Raw genomic sequence first — 24,388 nt, 5'->3', positions numbered from 1 at the left:
CTTCAACATAAATGTTTCCAGTTTTCATATGAGGTGTAAATTCAGCAAATAAGGCCTGAACTGTTCAATTTATTAAGAAGCTCTCTGGCTCCTCTTTTTGACCCGAAGTCCTGTTGCTGTGCAGGTCTGTCATGGTAACAACCTCAGCAGTATGTTATTATGTTTTAGTCCACACATTCACACACACCCATACACACACAGAGTATGTGACTTAGTGTTGAGGCTTTGATTCATCTGTGAGAGTCTGTTTGAGGACAGTCAGCTGGACAGGATGTACAGATGTCCTGGAATGCCGTTAGATATCACTCCCTACAGTTCCCACAACTCTCTGGCCATGTAACATTAATGAACTCATAAATGATATTCTACTCCTGGAAAGATCTGCACTTCTCCTTAAGAATCTAATCTCTGCCATCCAAGAACAGTTTAGGAATGGCATACTATTCTATATTAATCACTCTGAGAATGGATTACATAAGAGGCCAGGTCAAATGTATTATCAGTGCTAAGTGAAGACAGTTAATGGTGCTGCTTTCATACTGGAAAAATCAATGAGTGATTTTGCAATACTCTTTGTTTTGGATCCATTGTTCTTTGGCTGACGTATTATTGCTGTGGTAACCCTGAAAAGAAGGGTTACTGCAAATGTAAAACAACAAAACAATATGTTCTACTCAGTGAGAACAGGGAGGGTAGTCTAAACAGGGCGTAGTCTACACAGGGCATGCATTATTAACATAATGTCTATGACTTCAGGATTCCAGTATAATTCCAGTATGATGCTATTACTCATGTAAACACCAGCCCCTTGCTCAACAAGCCTGTCCCTCCCCTTCAATAACCCCCAGATGGTTTTATGTGTTCAAAACACATGTGGCCCAGTACTCTTGTTCTCATCCATACATACTTGTCTCTTCTGTATTGTATGATGTCTTCAGAATTGACTGGCTGTCTGCTTCTCCCTTACTAAAAATGAGTAACTCATAGTGTCTATTTATATTGACATTTTTGTGGATTTCCTAGTCTGAAAACCACAAGCATCCTCCTCGGCATGGCCACGTTTGGAGGGATGGGGGGAGGGGACATAGAGAGAGAAAGAGACAGGGAGAGCAACCGAGAGAGATAGCATAAGAGAAGTACAAATGAGAGGGGGGGTGACCCACGCCTCGACCGATCCCCAGGGTGGCTGATGGACCGGGATGTGGGGAGGGAGAGGTCGCCTGGGCCAGGTTTTCGAGGAGCAGAAGCATGGAGTTCTCTACACCAGCTCCGGTTGTATGACCCTCACCACAGTCACACCGTGTCTCTCTCTCTCTCTCTCTCTCTCTCTCTCTCTTCTTAACTAATCTTTCCTCCCTGTCTCTCCCTGCATTTAAGACTTCAGCATAAATGGTTAAAGAGCATGTAGGGATATTTGAGAAAGCTCCACATTCAGCCTGCCTCACCAGCATTGTTACTGGAGTCAATTACTCATACGTTTAACCAGACCGCATCAGAGGCATGCTCACTGTAAATTACCACATTCCACAGAATGAACATAATAACCATGTTAAATGTTTTTGTCTCTGACCTGTTTGTGTATTTTGTTTAAGCCAACACGTCTCAGCCTTACAGCATTCAGTTTTGACAATTTGACCAACTTCCATTTATCCTCCAGCAGTGTCTGAATACCTTTTCACGTATCCAGTCAGTTTTTCTATTCACGCATCTAGGTTAGACGGCAAGGTAGCAACAATGAACTCTATGCTTTATAAGAAGCACAGTAGAAGGTCTACTTTGTCGTTGTCTCATATTCTGCAGAGCTCGGTACTAAGTTCACTACCAGCAGCAGTCTGGAGGGGATCCATGGTGGAGGCGACAGTGACTGGAGCCTGTGATTTCTATGGCACCTTTTAAGTGTCTGTGTAGACTAATCTAGCCCCCGTGGTTATGGACCTGGACTCCACCCAGACTCACGTCTGCTACACTCACTGATCTACAGCAATGTACAGCAGTACAGACGCTAGGGCGGTAAAAACGGTCAAATAGTCATCCTCGTTGATATGATTAAAGAATAAAGTGAATTACACAAGATTATAAAATGGATTGTTTGGATCCTGGACGCAAAATACCATGAAGTGTTAAGGCTGGTTAACAGTCCATCTAGTTAGCTACTTGGCTAGCCATTTCAAATAATGAGCATAGCTGACAATGTCTTAACTTAAGCTACTTTTATTCATTATTAGAGGAAAATAAACCCAGAACATCATAATTATTTACAAGGTAATGTCGAGCTTCCTGAAAATAACTCACTGCCACACTGTGATGAAATAAAAGTGGATAATTATATCTGAGAATATTAGAATGCCTGCACAGGAGGATTTGGTCTGGTTGCTGTGGCCGTCCGATAACCACAACAATATACTTTTTTCATGTCTGTGTGACAAGGAAGACCATTGCAGTGATGGTCTACAGACATTCCGGAGTATAAATTAAATGCGTTTTGACCAGTGACACTTGTCGTGTTCTAATTGTCTACAGACATGTCATTAGACCAATTATAAACTGGCCTTTAATCTCATAATTCCACTGTCCCACAGCCCAGGCAGGAAATTCATAAACTTCATCTTCCTTGGGGAAAAATGCGTGTACACATTATTTTTCCATGCTACTTTTTGGTTTGCAACAGTTGGGGGTTGTATAAACCTACCTGTCTGCCTCTATGACCTGTGCAGCAAAGTATCATTTTACAAATGCCAGTAGGATAGCTATCCCCAAAATAAAAATGAAACAAATAATTCACCATGGAAACTGTAAACTCTCAGAATTACATTAATTCTCTCATCATCAATGAATCTCTGCTAGCTAGCTACATGCCAAAGATTTGTTCAGCGTAGCAATGTCGAATGAATAGAATGATTAGAATTAACGACTGGGTCAAAACATGAGAAGAGAACAGTTTAACGACCAGCTGATTGGGTAGCAACTTCAGAATGCAAAAACTAATTTACTCGTTAAAATAATGTTTTAAATGAAAAAAATCCATTAATATTTTTATAAATACTGTAATTTATATTGGCCTACAGGGCAACTGGGATGAATAGGTTAATTAATATTGTTACTTGCACTAGAGCATGAGGGCAGTTGGGAACATGGCTACTTAGGATGTCGTTTGTAACATGCCATTTATGCTATTAAATGTGGTAACACATTGAAAAGAACCTACAGATAAAATTATCTTTTATTTAGCTATAAACAAGGCCATTACAGCAAATACAAGAAAGGGTCAACAGGTTTAATGGCTGGTCTGGCATTGTCATCATATCAATCGACACATCGTCTCCGGCCTCTAGAGATGCTGAAATTCATGCTTTGTGGTCTCAAATGGTAAGCTGCCCCAAGCACATTCATGTGATATCAAAACAATATACCACAGTGTATCATATATATAATATGATTTAATATGTCAGTATATCATATAATACGATCTCAGGAGTGCCATGGGTGTACAGTATATTATTGCTTGCCCCATTTAGTGTAGTTTATAACACAGTTTCGGGAGGAGAGCTTAAGCTTCAGATGACACATTTAATTAATATATGGGCTTGTCTTCAGTATTTGAATGCAGCCAGAACAGGAAAGCCTGTTGGTGGTGGTGATGGCGGTGAAGGAGGAGGAGGAATCTTTTTAGGAGGACATTTTTGCCTCGGGGGATGAATTTTCTGACATAGCCATCCCAGAAACTATCAGGGCTCGATTGCATAAAACATCTTAAGTAAATTTCCCCCTTATCTTTTCCCTTAAGATTTACTTAAAGCTGCAACATGTAATGTTTTGGGGGACCTGACCAAATTCACATAAAAATGTGAGTTATAGATCTCTCATTCGCATTGAAAGCAGGTCTAAGAAGTGATAGATATTTTCTATGTGCACTATTTCTGTGCTTCCTGTTCTGAAGTCCAATTTTTGCTTTTTTTACTTTCGGTTTTGTACATCAGCTTCAAACAGCTGAAAATGCTATATTTTTGGTTATTAAAATATATTTCACAGCAGGTTAGATGGTACCTTGATACTCCACACTATACTCACATAAACTGAAATTAGGCAAACTTTTCGAATTTTAGCAAACAGGGCGGAGTGATTTCTGCATAGTGCATTTTTAACTTTAAGTCAGTTGCACAAAAGATTTTAAGTCAAATTCCTCCCTTACATTAACGGTGCCCATGCAGTCCCTTAAGTGCTTCATTCAGTATGAATATCAATGTAAACAGCATTTGTGGAGTTGCATGTTGCTTTCCTCTGCCCTGGTGGCAAAAGGAAAACATCAACCAGCTAGCTAGGTGTATAGCTAGCTAGGTAGCTACTTAGCTAAACAATGGAAGGTGCACACTCCATGGCTACAAATCTAGCTGGCTAGCTAGCTACAGCGCATTCAGAAAGAATTCAGGCCCCTTCCCTTTTTTCCACTTTTTGTTACATTACAGCCTTACTCTAAAATAGATTTTTTTTAAAACCTCATCAATCTACACACAATACCCCATAATGACAAAGCAAAAACAGGTTTTTAGAAATACCTTATTTGCATAAGTATTCAGCCCCTTTGCTATGAGACTCGAAATTGAGCTCAGGTGCATCAGGTTTCCTTTGATCATCCTTGAGATCTTTCTACAACTTGATTGGAGTCCACCTATGCTAAAGTAAATAGATTGGACATGATTTGGAAAGGCACACACCTGTCTATATAACGTCTCATAGTTGACAGTGCATGTCAGAGCAAAAATCAGGATAGAGTCAAGGCAGAGATCTGGGGAATGGTACCGAGACATTTCTGCAGCATTAAACGTTCCCAAGAACACAGTGGCCTCCATCATTCTTAAATGGAAGAAGATTGGAACCTCCAAGACTCTTCCAACATCTGGCTGCCTGAGCAATCGGGGGAGAACACGATGGTCACTGACAGAGCTCCAGAGTTCCTCTGTGGAGATGGGAGAACCTTCCAGAAGGACAACCATCTCTGCAGCACTCCACCAATCAGGCCATTATGGTAGAGTGGCCAGATGGAAGCCACTCCTCAGTAAAATGTACATGACAGCCCGCTTGTAGTGTACTAAAAGGCACCTAAAGGACTCAGACCATGAGAAACAAGATTCTCTGGTCTAATAAAACCAAGATTGAACTCTTTGGCCTGAATGCCAAGCGTCACGACTGGAGGAAATCTGGCACCATCCCTAAAGTGAAGCATGATTTTGGCAGCATCATGCTGTGGAGATGTTTTTTTAGCGGCAGGGACTGGGAGACCAGTCAGGATCGAGGGAAAGATGAATGGAGCAAAGTACAGAGAGATCCTTGATGAAAACCTGCTCCGGAGTGCTCAGGACCTCAGACTGGTGTAAAGGTTCACTTTCCAACAGGACAACGACCCTAAGCACAAAACCAAGACAACGCAGGAGTGGCTTCAGGACTAGTCTCTGAATGTCCTTGAGTGGCCCAGCCAGAGACCGGACTTGAACCCGATTGAACATCTCTGGAGAGACCTGAAAATAGCTGTGCAGCAATGCTCCCCATCCAACCTGACAGAGGTTGAGAGGATCTGCCAAGAAGAATGGGAGTAAGTCCCCAAATACAGGTGTGCCAAGCTTATAGCGTCATTCACAAGAAGACTCAAGTCTGTAATCGCTGTCAACGGTGCTTCAAAAAAGTTTCCACTTTTTGTAAAAGAAAAATTGAAAACATTTCTAAAAACCTGTTTTGCTTTGTCATTATGGGGTATTGTGTGTAATTTGATGAGGGAAAAAACTGTAATGTAACAAAATGTGGAAAAAGTCAAGGGGTCTGAATACTTTCCAAATGTACTGTACCTACTCTGTAAATTAAATAAATATGATCTCTTTGATAAGACTTTCAGTCAGTGAATCAGGTTGTATCCATGGTAACCAGAGACTCTTTCTGCCTTCAAATTACCATATAACCCCTTAAATATGCCCTTTCCTAAGGAAAACATTTGATGGGCTCTATGTAACGCCCTTAAACAATTCCCTGAAATCAGTCTTGAAAGCTATATCCTTAAGTGAAACACTTAAGATGTTTTATGCAACCGGGCCCAGGTCCCTGCCAGCTGGACAAGCTGCACTTGCTGTGGCCACTCTCATCATGGGAATGCCTGAGCCCCCTTCCCACCACGCCATTTCAAGTCAGAGCCCTCCGATATCCAAGACTGGACATCCACACACTCACCCAGCAAACCAGAGCCACCATCCTCCATGGCCTCGCCTCCAGCATCCTACAAACCTACTGGACTCCATGGAACTCCTTCAGAACTTTCCACCACCAGCACCCACTCTGCTTACCCAACTTCGACCTTCCCACCATCCTATCCTATGTCATGTACGCCCACCAGCACCTCTGCCCCTACACCACCATTAGAACCTGGACTCAGTGGTCTGCAATTCATACTCAAAGTCTTACACGGCTCCCCCTGCACAGCCATCACACATCCCAGACTGCACTTCTACTGAGGGGCCTCCGCAAGAGGCAACCACCGCTCCCCATCACCTTTTGATATCCTCTCTGCCTGCATCACCACTCTCAGGACAGGACTCGTTTCTCTCCACACTAACCGGACCCTGGAAGCCATCTTCACTCTTGCGTTCTTTGGGTTCCTCCATTGCTCGGAATTCACAACCCTTGCATGCATCTTCAGTCCAACCCACCAGCCTTGCTTTTCTGACCTCACTATTCTCGACCCAGAAAGCATACGATACCACCTCAAGTACAGCAAGACAGACCCTCCTTTTTCAACCACTTCGATTCCCTCTCCTCCTACTTCCACTACCACGCCCTTTACTCTTCCCCTTATGAGCCTCTGTTCATAACAGACAGAGGCCACCCCATCACCAGACACTGGTTTCAGGCACACCTGAAGACCACCATCTCCCATGCCGGTTACCCTGCTCACCTCTACTCCTCCCAATTATTCTGGATCAGAGCTGCTACCATGGCACGACATAATGGCTTCGCCGCTGCCATTATCAAGCACCTTGGCCATTGGACATCTGAAGCCCAAAACACTTGGATCCGCTCAAACCCAACACACTTCCGATATGTCCAACAAACCCTTGTGTGCCCCAGGCGTAATCACAACGGGATTCCACATCTTTCCCCCACAACAAGGCTAACTTCCACCATCACCGTCTGGCCGATGCCCAAACAATCCAGCCACCAGACATCTTCATGCCCGGAAAGCGCCCACGACCGCTTTCCCGCTCATTCAACAAACAGAAGTCTAAAATCCCTACTTACCCCTCCAGTTGGCTGGATGTTCCTTTTCGGGGTGCCAGCTCCACTTCGGGCCACTACCGGGGACTGTCCCCGCCAGCAAGAGGGCAAACACTTCCTCTGCCTATGGCAGGGAGTTGACCCTGCCAGCAGGCTCAGCACAACCACAGTTCACAACTGGGGGCTGACCCTGCCGGGAGGCCAGCTACCTTCCCCGGTCCATGACCAGGGGCTGGCTTAACAGACCACCATCCACGTAAAAACCCTCATACCAAACTCCATCAACTACTACCCCTTCCGACATGTTCGTTAGATGGTGAGAAGCCGAACTTGTGAATTTTTGGTCTCTATCCAGCCACATAACCTGTGATACAAGTTAGTATTCGACGTCCATCCATGTCTGAGGATGTCGGGAGATGACGTGGAAACCGGCCACTAGGGGTAACAGTAAGCGCTGTTACTTTCAAGTAGGTTTCGGTTTTGGTAGGGCGTTGTAGATGGGTGTAAGCATCTGCCTCTGATTCCAAAGGTTGCAAATTGGAATCGAGTGATAGAATGTTGTTTTTGAGATTTTTATTTTAAGCCTATTCCAAAACTTAACCCTTACCTTAACCATTAACCAGTTAATGCTTAACCTTAAGATGTCATAGTTAATGCATATATTTAAACTGTAGGTTCATGCTCTACAACATTCGCAGAGTACGACCCTGCCTTACACAGGAAGCGGCGCAGGTCCTAATCCAGGCACTTGTCATCTCCCGTCTGGATTACTGCAACTCGCTGTTGGCTGGGCTCCCTGCCTGTGCCATTAAACCCCTACAACTCATCCAGAATGCCGCAGCCCGTCTGGTGTTCAACCTTCCCAAGTTCTCTCACGTCACCCCACTCCTCCGCACACTCCACTGGCTTCCAGTTGAAGCTCGCATTTGCTACAAGACCATGGTGCTTGCCTACAGAGCTGTGAGGGGAATGGTACCTCTGTACCTTCAGGCTCTGATCAGTCCCTACACCCAAAAAAGGGCACTGCGTTCATCCACCTCTGGCCTGCTGGCCCCCTTACCTCTGCGGAAGCACAGTTCCCGCTCAGCCCAGTCAAAACTGTTCGCTGCTCTGACCCCCAATGGTGGAACAAGCTCCCTCACGACGCCAGGACAGCGGAGTCAATCACCACCTTCCGGAGACACCTGAAACCCCACCTCTTTAAGGAATACCTGGGATAGGATAAAGTAATCCTTCTAACCCACCCCCCCCCCCAAATAAAAAAAAATAAAAAAAATAAGATATATAGATGTACTATTGTAAAGTGGTTGTTCCACTGGATATCATAATGTGAATGCACCAATTTGTAAGTCGCTCTGGATAAGAGCGTCTGCTAAATTACGTAAATGTAAAATGTAAATTAGGGCTGGTGTGAATTCACTGTGTGTGTGTGTATGTGTGTGTGTGTGTGTGTGTGTGTGTGTGTGTGCGTTCTTGTGTGTGCACCAAATATGAAAAGTAAGGCTTCCAAGTGAAATGAACACCCCCACCTCTCTGTCATGGTTTAAATCTGTTTACTCAGTAGTTTTTCACATTTATTTAAACTTGATTTAACTAGGCAAGTCAGTAACAAAGAAGTTTTTACTTACAATGACGGTCTACACCGGCCAAACCCGGACAACACTGGGAACTGCCCTATGGGACTCCCAGTCACAGCCAGTTGTGACACACCTTAGATTAGAACCATGGTGTCTGTAGTGAAGCCTCTAGCACTGAGATGCAGTGCTTTAGACCAATGCGCCCCTCGGGAGCCCAGTAGTGCTGCATTTCGGCTTCAGCTGAGCTCCTTTAGCATAGATTTTCATTGCAATTACTAATTTTCGACTGTTGTTTGCGATGCGTTTGATAAAAATAGCCTATGCCTTTATTCCAATGCATTAGATTAATCCATTGATTTGTTTGCTTTTGTCATTCAACTGTTTAGAGCGCTCATTGCTTTGTTTTTCAGGTTGGAGCACGGATACTGGTGTTCTCTGTGCCATCCGTGGCCCGAAGTACACTGAACAAAAATATAATAGCATGATGTAAAGAATTGGTCCCATATTTCATGAGCTGAAATAAAAGATCACAGAAATGTTCCATACGCACAAAAAAAGTATTTCTCTCTAATTTGTCTATATCCCTGTTAGTGAGCATTTCTCCTTTGCCAAGATAATCCATCCACCTCACAGGTGTGGCATATCAAGAAGCTGATTAAACAGGCCACTCTAAAATGTGCAGTTTTGTCACACAACACAATGCACAGATGTCTCAAGTTTTGAGGGATTGTACAAATGGTATTCTGACTGCAGGAATGTCCACCGGAGCTGTTGCCAGAGAATATAATGTTCATTTCTCTACCATAAGCCGCCTCCAACTTAATTTTATAGATTCGACAGCAAGTCCAACTGGCCTCACAACCGCAGACTACGTGTAACCATGCCAGCCCAGGACATCCACATCCGGACTTCTTCACCTGTGGGATCGTCTGAGACCAGCACACCCGGACAGCGGATTAATCTGTGGGTTTGCACAAGCAAAGTATTTCTGCACAAACTGAGAAAGCGTCTCAGGGAAGCTCATCTGCGTGCTTGTTATTCTCACCAGTGTCTTGACCTGACTGCAGTTCAGCGTCGTAACTGACTTCAGTGGGCAAATGCTCACCTTCGATGGCCACTGGCACACTGGAGAAATGTGCTCTTCACAGATTAATCACGGCTTTCAACTGTACCAGGCAGATGGCAGACAGCGTCTTTGGAGTCGTGTGGGTGAGCTGTTTGCTGATGTCAATGTTGTGAACAGAGTGCACCATGGTGGCAGTGGGGTTACGGTATGGGCAGGCATAAGCTATGGACAACGAACACAATTGCATTTTATCAATGCCAATGTTAATGCACAGAGATACCATGATGAGATCCTGAGGCCCATTGTCGTGCCATTCATCCGCTGCCATCACCTCATGTTTCAGCATGATATTGCACAGACCCATGTCGCAAGAATCTGTACACAATTGATGGAAGCTGAACATATTACCGTTCTTCTATGGCCTGCATACTCGTCATACATGTCACCAATTGAGCATTGTTGGGAAGACATTGGTCAACTACAAAACATACAGAATGCTGCAGCATGGGTACTGACCAAGACCAGATGGAGAGCACACATTACACTAGTTTTAAGGTCTCTGCACACTGGCTGCCTGTAAGTTTTAGAATTCAATTTAATATGTTCTATTGGTTTTTAAATCCATACACGATTGGGCACCCCAATACGTCAGACATGCTTTTAAGTTATGTAGCCAGTAGGTTCCTCAGGTCTTCTGGTACTGGCCTATTAACTATCCCAAAGAACCAAGAGGCATGGAGAGGCAGCCTGCCATGGGTGTCGTAAGGATTGGACCAAAACGCAGCGGGTAAAGTGCTCATCTTCTTTCTTTATTAAAGAAAACACTTAAACAAAATAAACTGACGACGAAAACAGTCCAGTAAGGTGCACAGACTATACTGGAAACAACCACCCAGTTGGTAGAGCATGGTGTTTGCAACGCCAGCATGGTGTTTGCAACGCCAGCATGGTTCGATTCCCACGGGGGGCCAGTACAAAGAAAGAAAGAAATGAAATCTATGCATTCACTACTGTAAGTCGCTCTGGATAAGAGCGTCTGCTAAATGACTAAAATGTAAAACGTAAAAACAAACCCAACTAAATATGGCCTCCAATTAGAGACAACGAAAACCAGCTTCCTCTAATTGGAGGTCATTGCCAAAACCCCAACATAGAAATAGAAAACTAGATAAACACAGAAATAGATAACATAGAACATAAACCAAAAACACTGAAACACACAAAACAAACACCCCCTGCCACGCCCATACCAAACTACAATAACAAATAACCCCTTTTACTGGTCAGGACGTGACACAGCCTTTAGTTATTATGTCCCCAGCTTCTGCAATAGCCTGCCAGAGAACCTGAGGGGGGCTGAAAATGTGGACACATTTAAAAGAGATCTTAAAACACATATTTTTTTTGCTTTGCTTTCCTTAGGGTGCTTTTTATTTGTTAAGTTTGTGTCATTCTTTTGTTTTTTATGTTATGTCTGTTGTGTAGTAAATAGTTCAGCTTTTTATTTTCATAATTTTTTATTCATTTTTTCCTGTAAAAAGCACATTGCGTTCCATTCGAAGTCTGAAATGTGCTGTATAAATAAAGCTTGATTTTATTTGATTTTGATTTTCACTGGATTGACTTGTATAACAGCGTGTTCCAGTTTCTGCCAATATCCTGCAACTTCGCACAGCCATTGAAGAGGCGTGGTACAACATTCCAAGGGCCACAATCAAGAGCCTGATCGAATCTATGCGAAGATGAGTGGTCACACCAGATGCTGACTGGTTTTCTGATCCACGCCCCTACCTTTTGTGACCAACAGATGTATATCTGTATTCTCAGTCAAGTGAAATCCATTTATTTAAATTGACGGATTTTCTAATATGAACTGAAACTCAGTAAAACCTTTGAAATTGTTGTATGTTGCGTTTATTATTTTGTTCAGTGTAGTAGACCCTTTATTAAGCTTTATTATTTTCTTTCCTGGATCAGCTGATGATGGTCGACAATATCACTGCACAACTAGCCTACAGCTAGACACCAATGTGCATCCAATCTATCCAACAGGTAGGCTATGTGTTAATGACAGTAAGCCTATAAGGTGACTCTTTCGGTTAGAAGATGTCAATGTTCTGTTAGAAGCATTCGATTTTGCAATGGCATAGGTCTACATTATTTTGGATTTGTGCGCCCATGAGAACTGTTTTGTCGGCGAAACATAATGAAATGTTTAATAGGCATAGTCAGCCTACACTTACAGTGCATTTTCCCAGATATCCAAGATATATGATTCGTACAGGGTCCAATGTTCTACTTCAATTGTTAAATGCTTAATAATGACAAACAATACTGTCGTACATATCAATAATGTAAGGAAAGAAAAGTAGTGTTTTATGTCACACGATCTGTGAAGACTCCACGCAGTAATTAATGAATTATGGACAACATATGAACTAGGGTGTAAAACATGTTTTGATTCAACTAATGTATTATATTGAATGTACGCTACCTGTTCTGCGTGTGTTCATGTGTGTAAAATTGCCTCGTCTAAGAGGGGTAGGCTACCTGTAGTGGTATAGGCCTAGTGGAGGGTAAATGCAAGTAAATGCCATTTACCCACGTTTTTCTGAAAAATGCATTGAAAGTATAGGGAGCAAACTTTTGTTTTTACCGCTGTGAATACGTTCCAACATGTTTTTTTAATAGGCCTATATTTTCATCTAATTGTCAAACAAATCACTTTAAAAATGTGGCTAACTTGTGCATGTTGGTCCACTCCAAAAGAATTCCATCATCCAAACTGCATGTCTCAATAGAGGCCCTGAATGTCATGGTGAAATTCGCACTCTGGCACTAGTGTTGTGTAGCCTACATGTGCAATTTCTTTCAGCAACAGCTGAAAGTGTTACATTTTCAACCACAGAAAATATGCATCCAAAACAAACTGAAATGTTATCAGAAACATGTTGGATCGTTTTCACGGCTTTTCATTTTTATTAAAACCAGTGAAACAGATTTTTGCAAGGGAAATCTCCCCATTCCCTAAACGTTCTTGCTCCATGAGAGAAGCAGAGAAAGGGAAAACTTCAAGCTAAAGATGTCAACTAGGTTGTTGATGATACATTGATCATTCTATTGATTTATGACATTATTCTGGTGAGCAAGGCTTTATTTACGTAGTATTCTAGACTTCAAGTAGGCTAATGACTTCAAGTAGGCTAATGACAGAAGAGAAACTGTAGGCCTACTGTATGTATGTAATTATAGGCAAGTTGACTAACAAATTGCCTACCAAGTGTCAGAACTTATTAGCACAAAAACATCTAAATGAGGCTTAAATTAGGGGCAGCAGGTAGCCTAGTGGTTAGAGTGTTGGGCCAGTAACTGAAAGATTGCTAGATCGATTCCCCAAGCAGACAAGGTAAAAATCTGTTGTTCTGCCCCTGTACAAGGCAGTTAACCAACTGTTCTTAAGCCATCATTATAAATAAGAATTTGTTCTTAACTGACTTGCCTAGTTAAATTAAAAAATGTCAACTATATTTGAACACACCTCCGTGCACGGGTATCCTACATGAGGCTTTTGAAGTAATTCTTTGACAATCAGATGAAAACCTCATGACTGGTTGTGTTTATGACACATTAAAACTTAATCTAATAAAAATCTTAACTTTTAGGCCCACAGAGTTCCTAATTAATTAATAGGGTTCTATATAGCCTAATTCTATGATTAGGCCTATAAAAATGTTTTGTACACTTAGAAGGTCCCCGTACCGGGTAGAAATTAGATCTACCTTCACCCCTGCAAAAATGTGTGCGAATTTCCTACGGCATGCATTTTTGTTACTAATTATCTGTAAATTAGGTGTTTTCTGCAATTGCCAAGCCTGACAACATAATTGTGAGAGTGTGAGGGAAATAGCACAGACTTACCAAATCCTTTCCTATACTCCTTTCTCTTCTGGCTCTTTTCTTTAGACATCAAATATTGAACCTGAGACTGTCTGTCTGGGCATTGAATGTGTCAATCTTACCTTGTTTGCCCTCTTTTGAATTGAAGGCACAGGTTTCATGTTTGTGTTTGCATAATCTTTTATAGTCTCTTTGGCTCCCTTTCTATGTGCACAGGCAATCACAGTATGAGGCCATTATCTGTATGCAAATATTATGCAGATCTGCCAACAACCACACCGGTGCATTGTAACAACCTGATATGGATTGTGCTTGGCTCAATCTCTCCTGCGCAGGGCACTGATAGTCCTACACAACCCCTTACCACACAACAAGCTTGATTAAGAAATAAATGCTTGCATGTTTTGTGATATTGTCTTTGTCTCTTTCCTCACATAGCCTACAGACTATTTCTGATTGGGTTGCTTTTGATCATGCCCTGCAAGCTCGATGCAATTGTGCTAACTGCTCACAGCTTAGAACAGAAAAAAGAAAAACACACTAACAAATAGAAAATTCCCCGGTAAGTTATTTTTCCAGGCTTTTGGCTAGGCATGCATATCTCTGTGCAGTTTGTGTGGCTTCTCTTGCCTTATGTATTGGTATCTGTTTTTTTCATCCCAGATGTTGTGGGAGATGTGCTCCGACAAGAACGTCAAGGAGCCGGGGAAACCAAAATAGCAATAATCTGAGTCTCTTCAAAGAAACCCTGTCTCCTGGTGGATGGTGGAGAGAGGAGACCCCCTTTCCCCCTTTAAAACACCATCCCCCACCCCATCCCATTGCTGGGTTTAGAGACAGGTTGTAAGGTTGTTAACATGTGCCATCCGGCTTTGATGTGGATCCAGATGCTGACATCATTGTTTTTGGGAGCAGAACATACACTCAGACAGTCCTCCTACTGTCACGATCGTCGTTGTAATGAGTAGACCAAGGCGCAGCGTGCGTAGAGTTCCACATGTTTTAATAAATGAAACTCACCAAAACAAATACAGCAGCGACCAAAACGTGAAGTAATGGTGTGCTCACAGGCACAACACAAAAACAAGATCCCACGACTAAAGGTGGAAAAAAAGGGCTGCCTAAGTATGATTCCTAATCAGAGACAACGATAGACAGCTGCCTCTGATTAGGAACCATACTCGGCTCAACACAAAGAAATAGACCAACTAGATTGCCCACCCCACATCACACCCTGACCTAACCAAACTTGAGGAAAATAAACGTCTCTCTAAGGTCAGGGCGTGACACCTACAGAGGTGCTGATATGTCTGTATCTGAGCCCTGTCCTATTGCCCTGCTACCCTGCTGCCTTACTGCCCCCTCCATGCCACAGGTCTCACACAGCAACAAGACCTTCAGAAATGTCATACACTATCAGACAAACACAAGTAGTATATAAACGACAAACCATATGGACTGATACACCACGTCCAATATGTAGCTGCTCTTACTGATACACAAAATATGCCTATTGTGCAGAATTTTGTTGGCCAAAATCCTAATATTGACCATAAACGAGCATGCACTCCAGCCCTGGCAGCATGCCAACTCATATCAACTCATGGCAGTCCCCCTATAAATGTCAATTTTTGGGTCAAACTCATGGTTGCTCTACAGTCTCTTTATTTGTTGTGTATAAAAAGTCCACACACTTCTTTTCATTCCTCTCATCTCTGATTTCACATCCAAATGCTTTGAGGCACAGCTGTGAGTACTGTACTCCCTCCCCCCCTCAAAAAAACTATAGCCTGTCCTCTACTCTAAAAATGGCACCATACCGTAGACTACCTCCTTAAATAAAGCCTGCTACTACAACTGAGGACCATTAACATCACAATAGAGTCAGAAACCACAGAGAGCTAGTGTGTGGGCATGCGTGTGTTAATGCGTGTGTTCATGCGTGTGTTCATGCGTGTGAGCGAGCGAGAGAACTGATGCGCTGAGCTTTACTGAGCAGTGAGTTAACGTCGTATCAGAGATTAATGCCGTCTGCATTCAGGGCTCTGTCAAAGCTGTTAAAAATCTCCATATTTCTCTGCCTGTTGATGGCTACATGTATTTATGTCACAGGAAGTGTTGTGATTCAGGAGCTGTGTGTCTTGTGGCCTCGCCACTGTTGTGTCAGGCTTTTTGTCTGAGTTGTATGAAATAAGCAGTTGTGGCAGGAAACATTGACTATCAATAAGATGACACATTGCATCTGCTACCAAACAAATTGTCCCCGTACGCAAAGCAGAATAGCTGTAGTGTGTTCGTGTGTGCGCTTGTGCGTGTGTGTGTGCATGCTGACTCTCTGTACTCCCTGGCTGCAGATGACTAATATTTTGGGGTCTGAGCGATTTAGCGGCCGTGGAACAGGAAACTCCTCTGGGGGTTGTGGTGTACCAGTGGAGGCTGCTGAGGAGAGGACAGCTCATTATAATGGCTGGAACGGAGGAAATGGAATGGTATCAAGCCATGAATTTGATGCCATTCAACTCATTCCGCTCCAGTCATTACCACACGTCCGTCCTTCCCAATTAAGGTGCCACCATCCTCCTGTGTGGTGTACAGTATGTGGGATGGAGTGTGTTGGGGATACTGTAGCTCTGTTCACACATATGGATCCTGATCCCAAACATAGGTCTCCATGGACAACCTCTGCAATGCTTTAAATAAACATCTGTCCGATAGGAAACTACAAGCCCATTTGAATACATACACCCGTTTCTCTATTATCCACTTTTGTTAAATGGTGTATCGTGTGGAAAAATGTATACTGAAATCTAGGTCAAACAGGAGCCTGAAATATGCACATTTGTTTTTGACGTGTTCCGTTAACTTGAGACTTGAACTGAACTCTTTCAGACAATATGAAATTCTATTTTCCAAATGCTCAATTTCCCCAACATTGTCTCATCAATGGCAGACTCTCCATATCCTTCTCCCATCGCTCTCTCTTTGTCACGGATCCCTTCGGAACTTTCATTACGCACACTTGTCCCCTATTCCCACTGATTAGTACTTGTATAAGTGTGCCCTTTGGTTTCCATTGTGCGGTCGATTATTGTTACAATGTCCGTTGGTGCGTGTGAGTACCTGTGCTGTGCGTTTTGGCTTTCGTGCCATTGTGGATTGCGCAGATGATTACGGGTCTCGTCCCGTGTGTTAATCATTGTGCGCGTGTGTTATTTATTCGAGGTACTCCTCACTCATTTGTTTTGGGTTTCTACCCTGTGTTTTGTCACGTGTTTGTTTGGTCTTCGCCCCCGTGCCTTTACACGGCACGCCGTAATTTGGCCTTAATAAAATAAAAAAAAACGCATTCCTGTGTCTGTCTCCCGACCCATTTACAGTATACCAACGTGACACTCTTCTCCTCTCACCTCTCCCACCTCCACTCTGCCCTTTCCCCTCACCCCTCATCCTTCCCCTTTTTTCTTCTCTCCCCTATTCCCTCTTATTTCTCCACTCTTCTTTCTCCTTTTATCCCTCTCCCCTCTCCCTCTCTTCTATCTGCCAGTGACCTTGGTCTCTATTTAAGACTGCTAACAACCCATTAGCCTAAACCAGCCTCCTGGGGATCTTAGCCAAATAAGCTGTGAGGAGACATCATTGACTGACTGGAGAGTACGAAATATGTAAGAAGTACAGAGGTCCTTTGGAAGCACAGGGGAGGGAGAACCCCACATTTAACAGGAAAGAATGTCCAGGCAGCCTGCAGCCTGTTGCTGACTGAACTCAGCTTGAGCCTCAGACTTAAGGATTCTCACAAGATTTATCTGTCTGTCTTTGTCTTTGTTTTTATATCTCTCTCCTGCCCCCCCTCCCCCCGTCTCTCTTTGTCTCTTTGTCTCTTGCTCTCTTACGCTTCCTCTCTTGCACTGCCCTTACCCCATATACTTGGCTCCAGTGTGTAATCACTTCTGCTCTTTAAGAAAAACCATCAAACCCACAACCTTCCCTCTCGGCACAGTTCCATAGTGATTGCTGTTTTGCTCAACCGATTTCATCCTTCATCAACTGATTGTATAACGAATTTGAAGCGACTGGTACATAAATAGCCTGAGTCAGCCTCACTGCTGTAATTGCTGTTTAATATCAGGCAAGTAGTAAACTCTGGCACATCTCTCATCGCCGAAGGGAGGTATCTTCATTACAGGCATTTAAAACGGTTGTAGTCTACCTCGTAAAATGTTTTACATTAGGCTTTATTGTACTGCCATAACACCTGAAGGTGCTAGTTATAGTTAGTACGTCTCTGTGTAGTTCACTGGAAAGTTCTGAGAGACACTTTATGGTAGACACATCAGCAGAGACTGCATTATTCACTCCAATATGACACACACCCTGCAGCGGTTCAAATGGTCATGAGGGCCAATAGACAGATGCTTCTGAGCAGACCTCATCCACAACACTCTGTCAATAGACACAGACTGCCAAATTTTTAACAGGATGATAAGCAGGCTCGGAACGGCCCCATCTATTTACAAGGAATGTTTGGCTTTGTTTGGGATCCAGCACATATCTCAGATAAGAGATGGTCAGTTGAAATTAAATAATTTAAAGCGCTCAGCAGATGTGAAATCATGTTTCACAATAAGTAAAGGGTGAGGAAAGAAAGAGCGTGAGGACTCTTAAGTGGACAATAACAAGTTAAAACACTAAGAGGTTGACTCATGCAGGATCCCAAAGCAGGATCCCACAGCAGGTTCTTTAAGTCAAACCAACAACAAACTCTGTTTCCTCCCTCTACAAAACGTTCTACTTAACATCTCACTGTATGGCTCTTTTTCACAAGGCACTCTGAAAGCCTTTCTGCCCTTTAAGAGAAAGAGAGAAGGAGAAATAAAGACAGGAGGAAGGGTGGAGAGACAGAGAGAGAGAGACATATCTGATTTTGCAGGGGCTCTTACCGTAGGGCCATGCTAGCCCCTGGTGCAGGGAGATGAGGATGAAGAGGGTGATGAAGAGGGAAGATCCAGGGGTCCCGGGGGAGTGGTGGGTGCCGGTGTGAGGGAGCGTAGGTGTCCCCCCATGGCTTTCCCCCAGCTGCAGTCCCCGTACCGCAGAAAGCATGCTGCACTCTGGAGCTCTGTTTACTTTCTGAGCTCAGCTGGTTTGACATCACCCTCTTTCTCTCTCCCTCTGCCTCTGTTGCTTTCTCTTTCTCCCTCCCTCTCTCTTTCCTTCCCTCACTCTCTGACTTTGTTTCTTCCCCCTCTATCGTTTCCACCCTCTCTCTCTCTCTCTCTCTCTCTCTGTTGCTCTCTCTCTCTCCCTCCTTTGCTTCAGGTTACAGCCCAGCCTGGTAAGGAGCTCTAGTCAGGAAGGGCTTCCAACAGCCCTGCTCCTCTCTTCAGACAATGTCACTGCTCTCTTACTGGTCCTATTCCAAAAATAAATACACAGTGAATAACAATAATCAGTAAAAATAACATGGCTATATTTGGGAGTACCAGTACTGAGTCGATGTGAACGGGTACGAAGAAATTGAGGTACACTACAGTTCAAAAGTTTGGGGTCACTTAGAAATGTCGTTGTTTTCCATGAAAACATACATGAAATTAGTTTCAAAATGAATAGGAAATATAGTCAAGATGTTGACAAGGTTATAAATAATGATTTTTAATTGAAATATTAATTGTGTCCTTCAAACTTTGCTTTCATCAAAGAATCCTCCATTTGCAGCAATTCTAGTTGTCAATTTGTTGAGGTTATATGAAGAGATCTCACCCCATGGTTCTTGAAGCACCTCCCACAATTTGGATTGGCTTGATAGGCACTTCTTACGTACCATAGGGTCAAGCTGCTCCCACAACTGCTCAACTGTGCCAGCCACTCCATTATAGACTGAATACCAGCTGACTGCTCTTTCCTAAATTGTTCTTGCAGAGTTTTTATTTTATTTAACTAGGCAAGTCAGTTAAGAACAAATTCTTATTTTCAATGACAGCCTAGGAACAGCAGGTTAACTACATTGTTCAGGAGCAGAACAGCAGATTTTTACCTTGTCAGCTTGGGGATTTGATCTTGCAACCTTTCAGTTACTAGTCCAACGCTCTACCTGCTCCCCAGCTGTGCTTTGGGTCATTGTCCTGTTGTAGGAGGAAATTGGCTCCAAATAAGCACCATCCTCAGGGTATGGCATGGGGTTGCAAAATGGATTGATAGCCTTCCTTCAAGATCCCTTTTACCCTGTACAAATCTCCCACTTTACCACCATTAAATCACCCCCAGACCATCACATTGCCTCCACCATGCTTGACAGATGGCGTCAAGCACTGCTCCAACATCTTACATTTTTTTCTGCGTCTCACGAATGTTCTTCTTTGTGATCCGAACACCTCAAACTTAGATTTGTCTGTCCATAACACTTTTTTCCAATCTTCCTCTGTCCAGTGTCTGTGTTCTTTTGCCCATCTTAATCTTTTGGCTTTTTCTTTTCAACTCTGCCTAGAAGGCCAGCATCCCGGAGTAGCCTCTTCACTGTTGACGTTGAGACTGGTGTTTTGCGGTTAATATTTAATGAACCTGCCAGTTTGAGGACTTGTGAGGAGTCTGTTTCTTAAACTAGACACTCTAATGTACTTGTCCTCTTGCTCAGTTGTGCCTCCCACTCCTCTTTCTATTCTGGCTAGAACCAGTATGTGCTGTTTTGTGAAGGGAGTAGTACACAGCTTTGTACGAGATCTTCAGTTTCTTGGCAATTTCTCGCATGGAATAGCTTTCATTTCTCAGAACAAGAATAGACTGACGAGTTTCAGAAGAAAGTTCTTTGTTTCTGGCCATTTTGAGCCTGTAATCGAACCCACAAATGCTGATGATCCAGATACTCAACTAGTCTAAAGAAGGACAGTTTTATTGCTTCTTTAATCAGAACAATAGTTTTCAGCTGTGCTAACATAATTACAAAAGGGTTTTCTAATGATCAATTAGCCTTTTAAAATGATAAATTGGATTAGCTAACACAACGTGCCATTGGAACACAGGAGTGATGGTTGCTGATAATAGACCTCTGTATGCCGATGTAGATGTTCCATAAATAATCAGCCGTTTCAAGCTACAATAGTCATTTACAACATTAACAATGTCTACAATGTATTTCTGATCAATTTTATATTATTTTAATGGACAAGTTTGTGGAAATTTCTAAGTGACCACAAACTTTTGAACGGTAGTGTACTTATAGGTATGGCTAAAGTGACTAGCCAACAAGATAGATAATAGACCGTAGCAGCAGCGTATGTTTTGTGTGTGTGTGTGTGTGTGTGTGAGTGAGTGAGTGAGTGAGTGAGTGAGTGAGTGAGTGAGTGAGTGAGTGAGTGAGTGAGTGAGTGAGTGAGTGAGTGGCGTCAGTATGCATGTGTACGCATGTTATTTGTGTGTGGGCATATATAGTGTTAGTGTGTGTTGGGGTGTCAGTGTAAGTATGTATGAGTGTGTGGGTCCAGTGAGTCAGTGCAAGAGAGTTATTGCAAAAAAGAATCAATGCTGGTATTCCATGTAGCCGTTTTATTAGCTATTTAGCAGTCTTGTTTAGCAGTCTTATGGCTTGGGGGTAGAAGCTGTTCAGGGTGCTGTTGGTTCCAGACTTAGTGCACTGGTACAACTTGCCGTGCATTAGCAGAGAGAACAGTCTATGGCTTGGGTGGCTGGAGTCTTTGACAATTGTTTGGGCCTTCCTCTGACCCCGCATGGTAAATATATATTTGTTTTATTTATTTCATTTAACCTTTATTTATCTAGGCAAGTCAGTTAAGGACCAATTCTTATTTACAATGATGTCCTACCAAAGGCAGAAGGCTGGGATTAAAAATAATAAATTAAATAAAAATATAGGACAAAACACACATCCCGACAAGAGAGACAACACAACACTACATAAAGAGAGACCTAAGACCACAACATAGAATGGCAGCAACACATGATAACACAGCATGGTAGCAACACAACATGACAACAACATGGTACTGTATCAACACAACATGGCAGCAGCACAACATGGTAGCAGCACAAAACATGGACAAAAATTATTGGCACAGACAAAGCACAAAGGGCAAGAAGGCAGAGACAACAATACATCATGCAAAGCAGCCACAACTGTCAGTAAGAGTGTGCATGATTGATTCTTTGAATGAAGAGATTGAGATAAAACTGTCGAGTTTGAGTGTCTGTTGCAGATTGTTCCAGTCGCTAGCTGCAGCGAACTGAAAAGATGAGCGACCTAGTGATGTGTGTGCTTTGGGGACCTTAAACAGAATGTGACTGACAGAACAGGTGTTGTATGTGGAGGATGAGGGCTGCAGTAGATATCCCAGATAAGGGGGAGTGAGGCCTAAGAGGATTTTATAAATAAGCATAAACCAGTGGGTCTTGCGATGGGTATACAGAGATGACCAGTTTACAGAGGACTATAGAGTGCAGTGATGTGTCCTATAAGGAGCATTGGTGGCAAATCTGATGGCCGAATAGTAAAGAACATCTAGCCGTTCGAGAGCACCCTTATAGTGGTCCTGAATGGCAGAGCTCAGGCCCAGTGATGTACTGGGCTCTCAATGGTGTAGCTGTTGAACCTTTTTAGGATCTGAGCGCCCATGCCAAATCTTTTCAACCTACTGAGGGTGAAGAAGTGCTGGCATGACCTCTTCACCACTGTGTGGCTGCGTGTGGACCATGTTAATTCCTTAGTGATGAGGACACTGACGAACTTGAAGCACTCAACCCGCTCCACTACAGCCCCATCGATGTGGATGGGGACGTGCTCACCCTTCCATTCCTGTAGTCCACGATCAGCTCCTTTGTCTTACTGACATTGAGGGAGAGGTAGTTGTCCTGGCACCACACGTCCAGGTCTCTGACCTCCTCCCAATAGGCTGCCTCATTGTCATTGGTGAACAGTCTTACCACTGTCGTGTCATCAGCAAACTTCATGATGGTATTGGAGTCGTGCACGCCCCCGCAGTCGTGGGTGAACAGGGAGTACAAGAGGGGACTAAGCACACACCCCTGAGGGGCCCCCGTGTTGATGGTCAGCGTGGCGTATGTGTTGTTGCCTACACTCAACACCTGGGGCCGGCCCGTCAGGTAGTCCAGGATCCAGTTGCAGAGGGAGGTTTTCAGTCCCAGGGTCCTGAGCTTGGTGATGAGCTTGGAGGGGACTATGGTGTTGAGTGCTGTGCTGTAGTCAATGAATAGCATTCTTACATAAGTATTACTTTTGTCCAGGTGGATGAGAGCAGGTTGGAGTTCAATAGAGATTGTATCATCTATGAATATGTTTTGGCGGTATAAAAATTGGAGTGGGTCCAGGGTGTCTGGGATGATAGAGTTAATATGAGCAATAACCAGCCTTTCAAAGCATTTCATGGCTATAGATGTGAGTGCTACAGGGCAATAGTCATTTAGGCAGGTTACCTTGGGGTTCTTGAGCGAGGGGACTATGGTGGTCTGCTTGAAACAAGTTGGCATTACAGACCGGGCCAGGGATAGGCTGAAAATGTCAGTGAAGACACTTGACAGCTGGTCAGTGCATTCTCTAAGTACGCATCCTGGTATTCCATCTGGCCCCACGGCTTGTGAATGTCTTCGGGAACAGATGGTGCTCTTATACATAGTTCAGTGTTGCTTGCCTCAAAGCAAGCATAGAAGGCATTTAGCTCATCTGCATGGCTTGCGACACTTGACAGCTCCCGGCTGGGTTCCCCTTGTAATTCATGACAATTTGCAAGCCCTGGCACATCCATCGAGCAAAAGAACCGGTGTAGTAGGATTTGATCTTAGGCCTGTAATGACACTTTGCCTGTTTGATTGCTCGTCGGAGGTCTTAACGGGATTTCTTATAAGCATGCAGATTAGTTTCCAACTCCTTGAAAGTGGCAGCTCTAGCCTTTAGTTCAGTACGGATATTGCCTGTAATCCATGACATCTGGTTGGAGTATGTAAGTACGGTCACAGTGGGGATCACATCGTCAATGCACTTATTAACTTCCCTGGGCTAGGTGGGACGCGTGTTAAGCATGTCCCAGTTTAGGTCACCTAGCAGCACAGGCTCTGAAGATAGATGGGGGGACAATGAATTCACATACGGTGTCCAGGGCACAGCTGGGGGCAGAGGGTGGTCTATAGCAAGCAGCAATGGTGAGAGACTTGTTTCTGGAAAGGTGGATTTTTAAAAGCCTCGAAAACAATGTTTCACTTTTGAAATTCGCCCCTGTACAGAGAATACTGTCAACGAACTAACTTTTCTGATCTAGGTGAAATCATGCAAAACTATTATTATCATGGATATATCCAATTAAATGTTATTACAAAAACTATGAAAACAGATGAAAATGAAGTGTTTGCTGCCCTTCCAGCTGTAGAGTTTGAAGCTTTAGTTGGCTACATGAGAAGACGTTAGCCAGCCGGCATAGCAACCATTTTTGTTAGGCATACTGATTAAAGTTTTTAGGTTTTTGTCCCCAGATGGAAGGATGAAATAGTATGAATTTGGCTATCAAAATAACGTGCATAATAATTATAAGCATCACAAGTATATGTAAATTAACTTCCCTGGCTAGCGTCCCACCCT

At 43.3% G+C, this 24,388-nt stretch overlaps 1 protein-coding gene across 2 annotated transcripts in view; it reads right to left on the bottom strand.

Moving 5' to 3' along the window:
* Positions 1-19,148, bottom strand: part of LOC106561310 (inactive serine protease PAMR1) — a 52,758-nt gene extending 33,610 nt beyond the window's left edge. The window contains exon 1 of one of the 2 annotated variants that reach the window (XM_082957293.1): positions 18,732-19,148. In XM_082957293.1, the coding sequence (XP_082813419.1) occupies positions 18,732-18,894 (163 nt within the window). In that variant the 5' untranslated portion in view covers positions 18,895-19,148. The remainder of the gene's footprint in view (positions 1-18,731) is intronic. The other variant, XM_014125125.3, reaches the window with a different exon arrangement.
* Between the last annotated feature and the right edge of the window lie 5,240 nt (positions 19,149-24,388).

The sequence above is a fragment of the Salmo salar genome, chromosome 10 (assembly GCF_965601325.2).
Source record: "Salmo salar chromosome 10, fSalSal1, whole genome shotgun sequence".
In the NCBI taxonomy this organism is placed as follows: Eukaryota; Metazoa; Chordata; class Actinopteri; order Salmoniformes; family Salmonidae; genus Salmo; species Salmo salar.
This window is presented reverse-complemented; position numbering and strand designations above follow the sequence as displayed.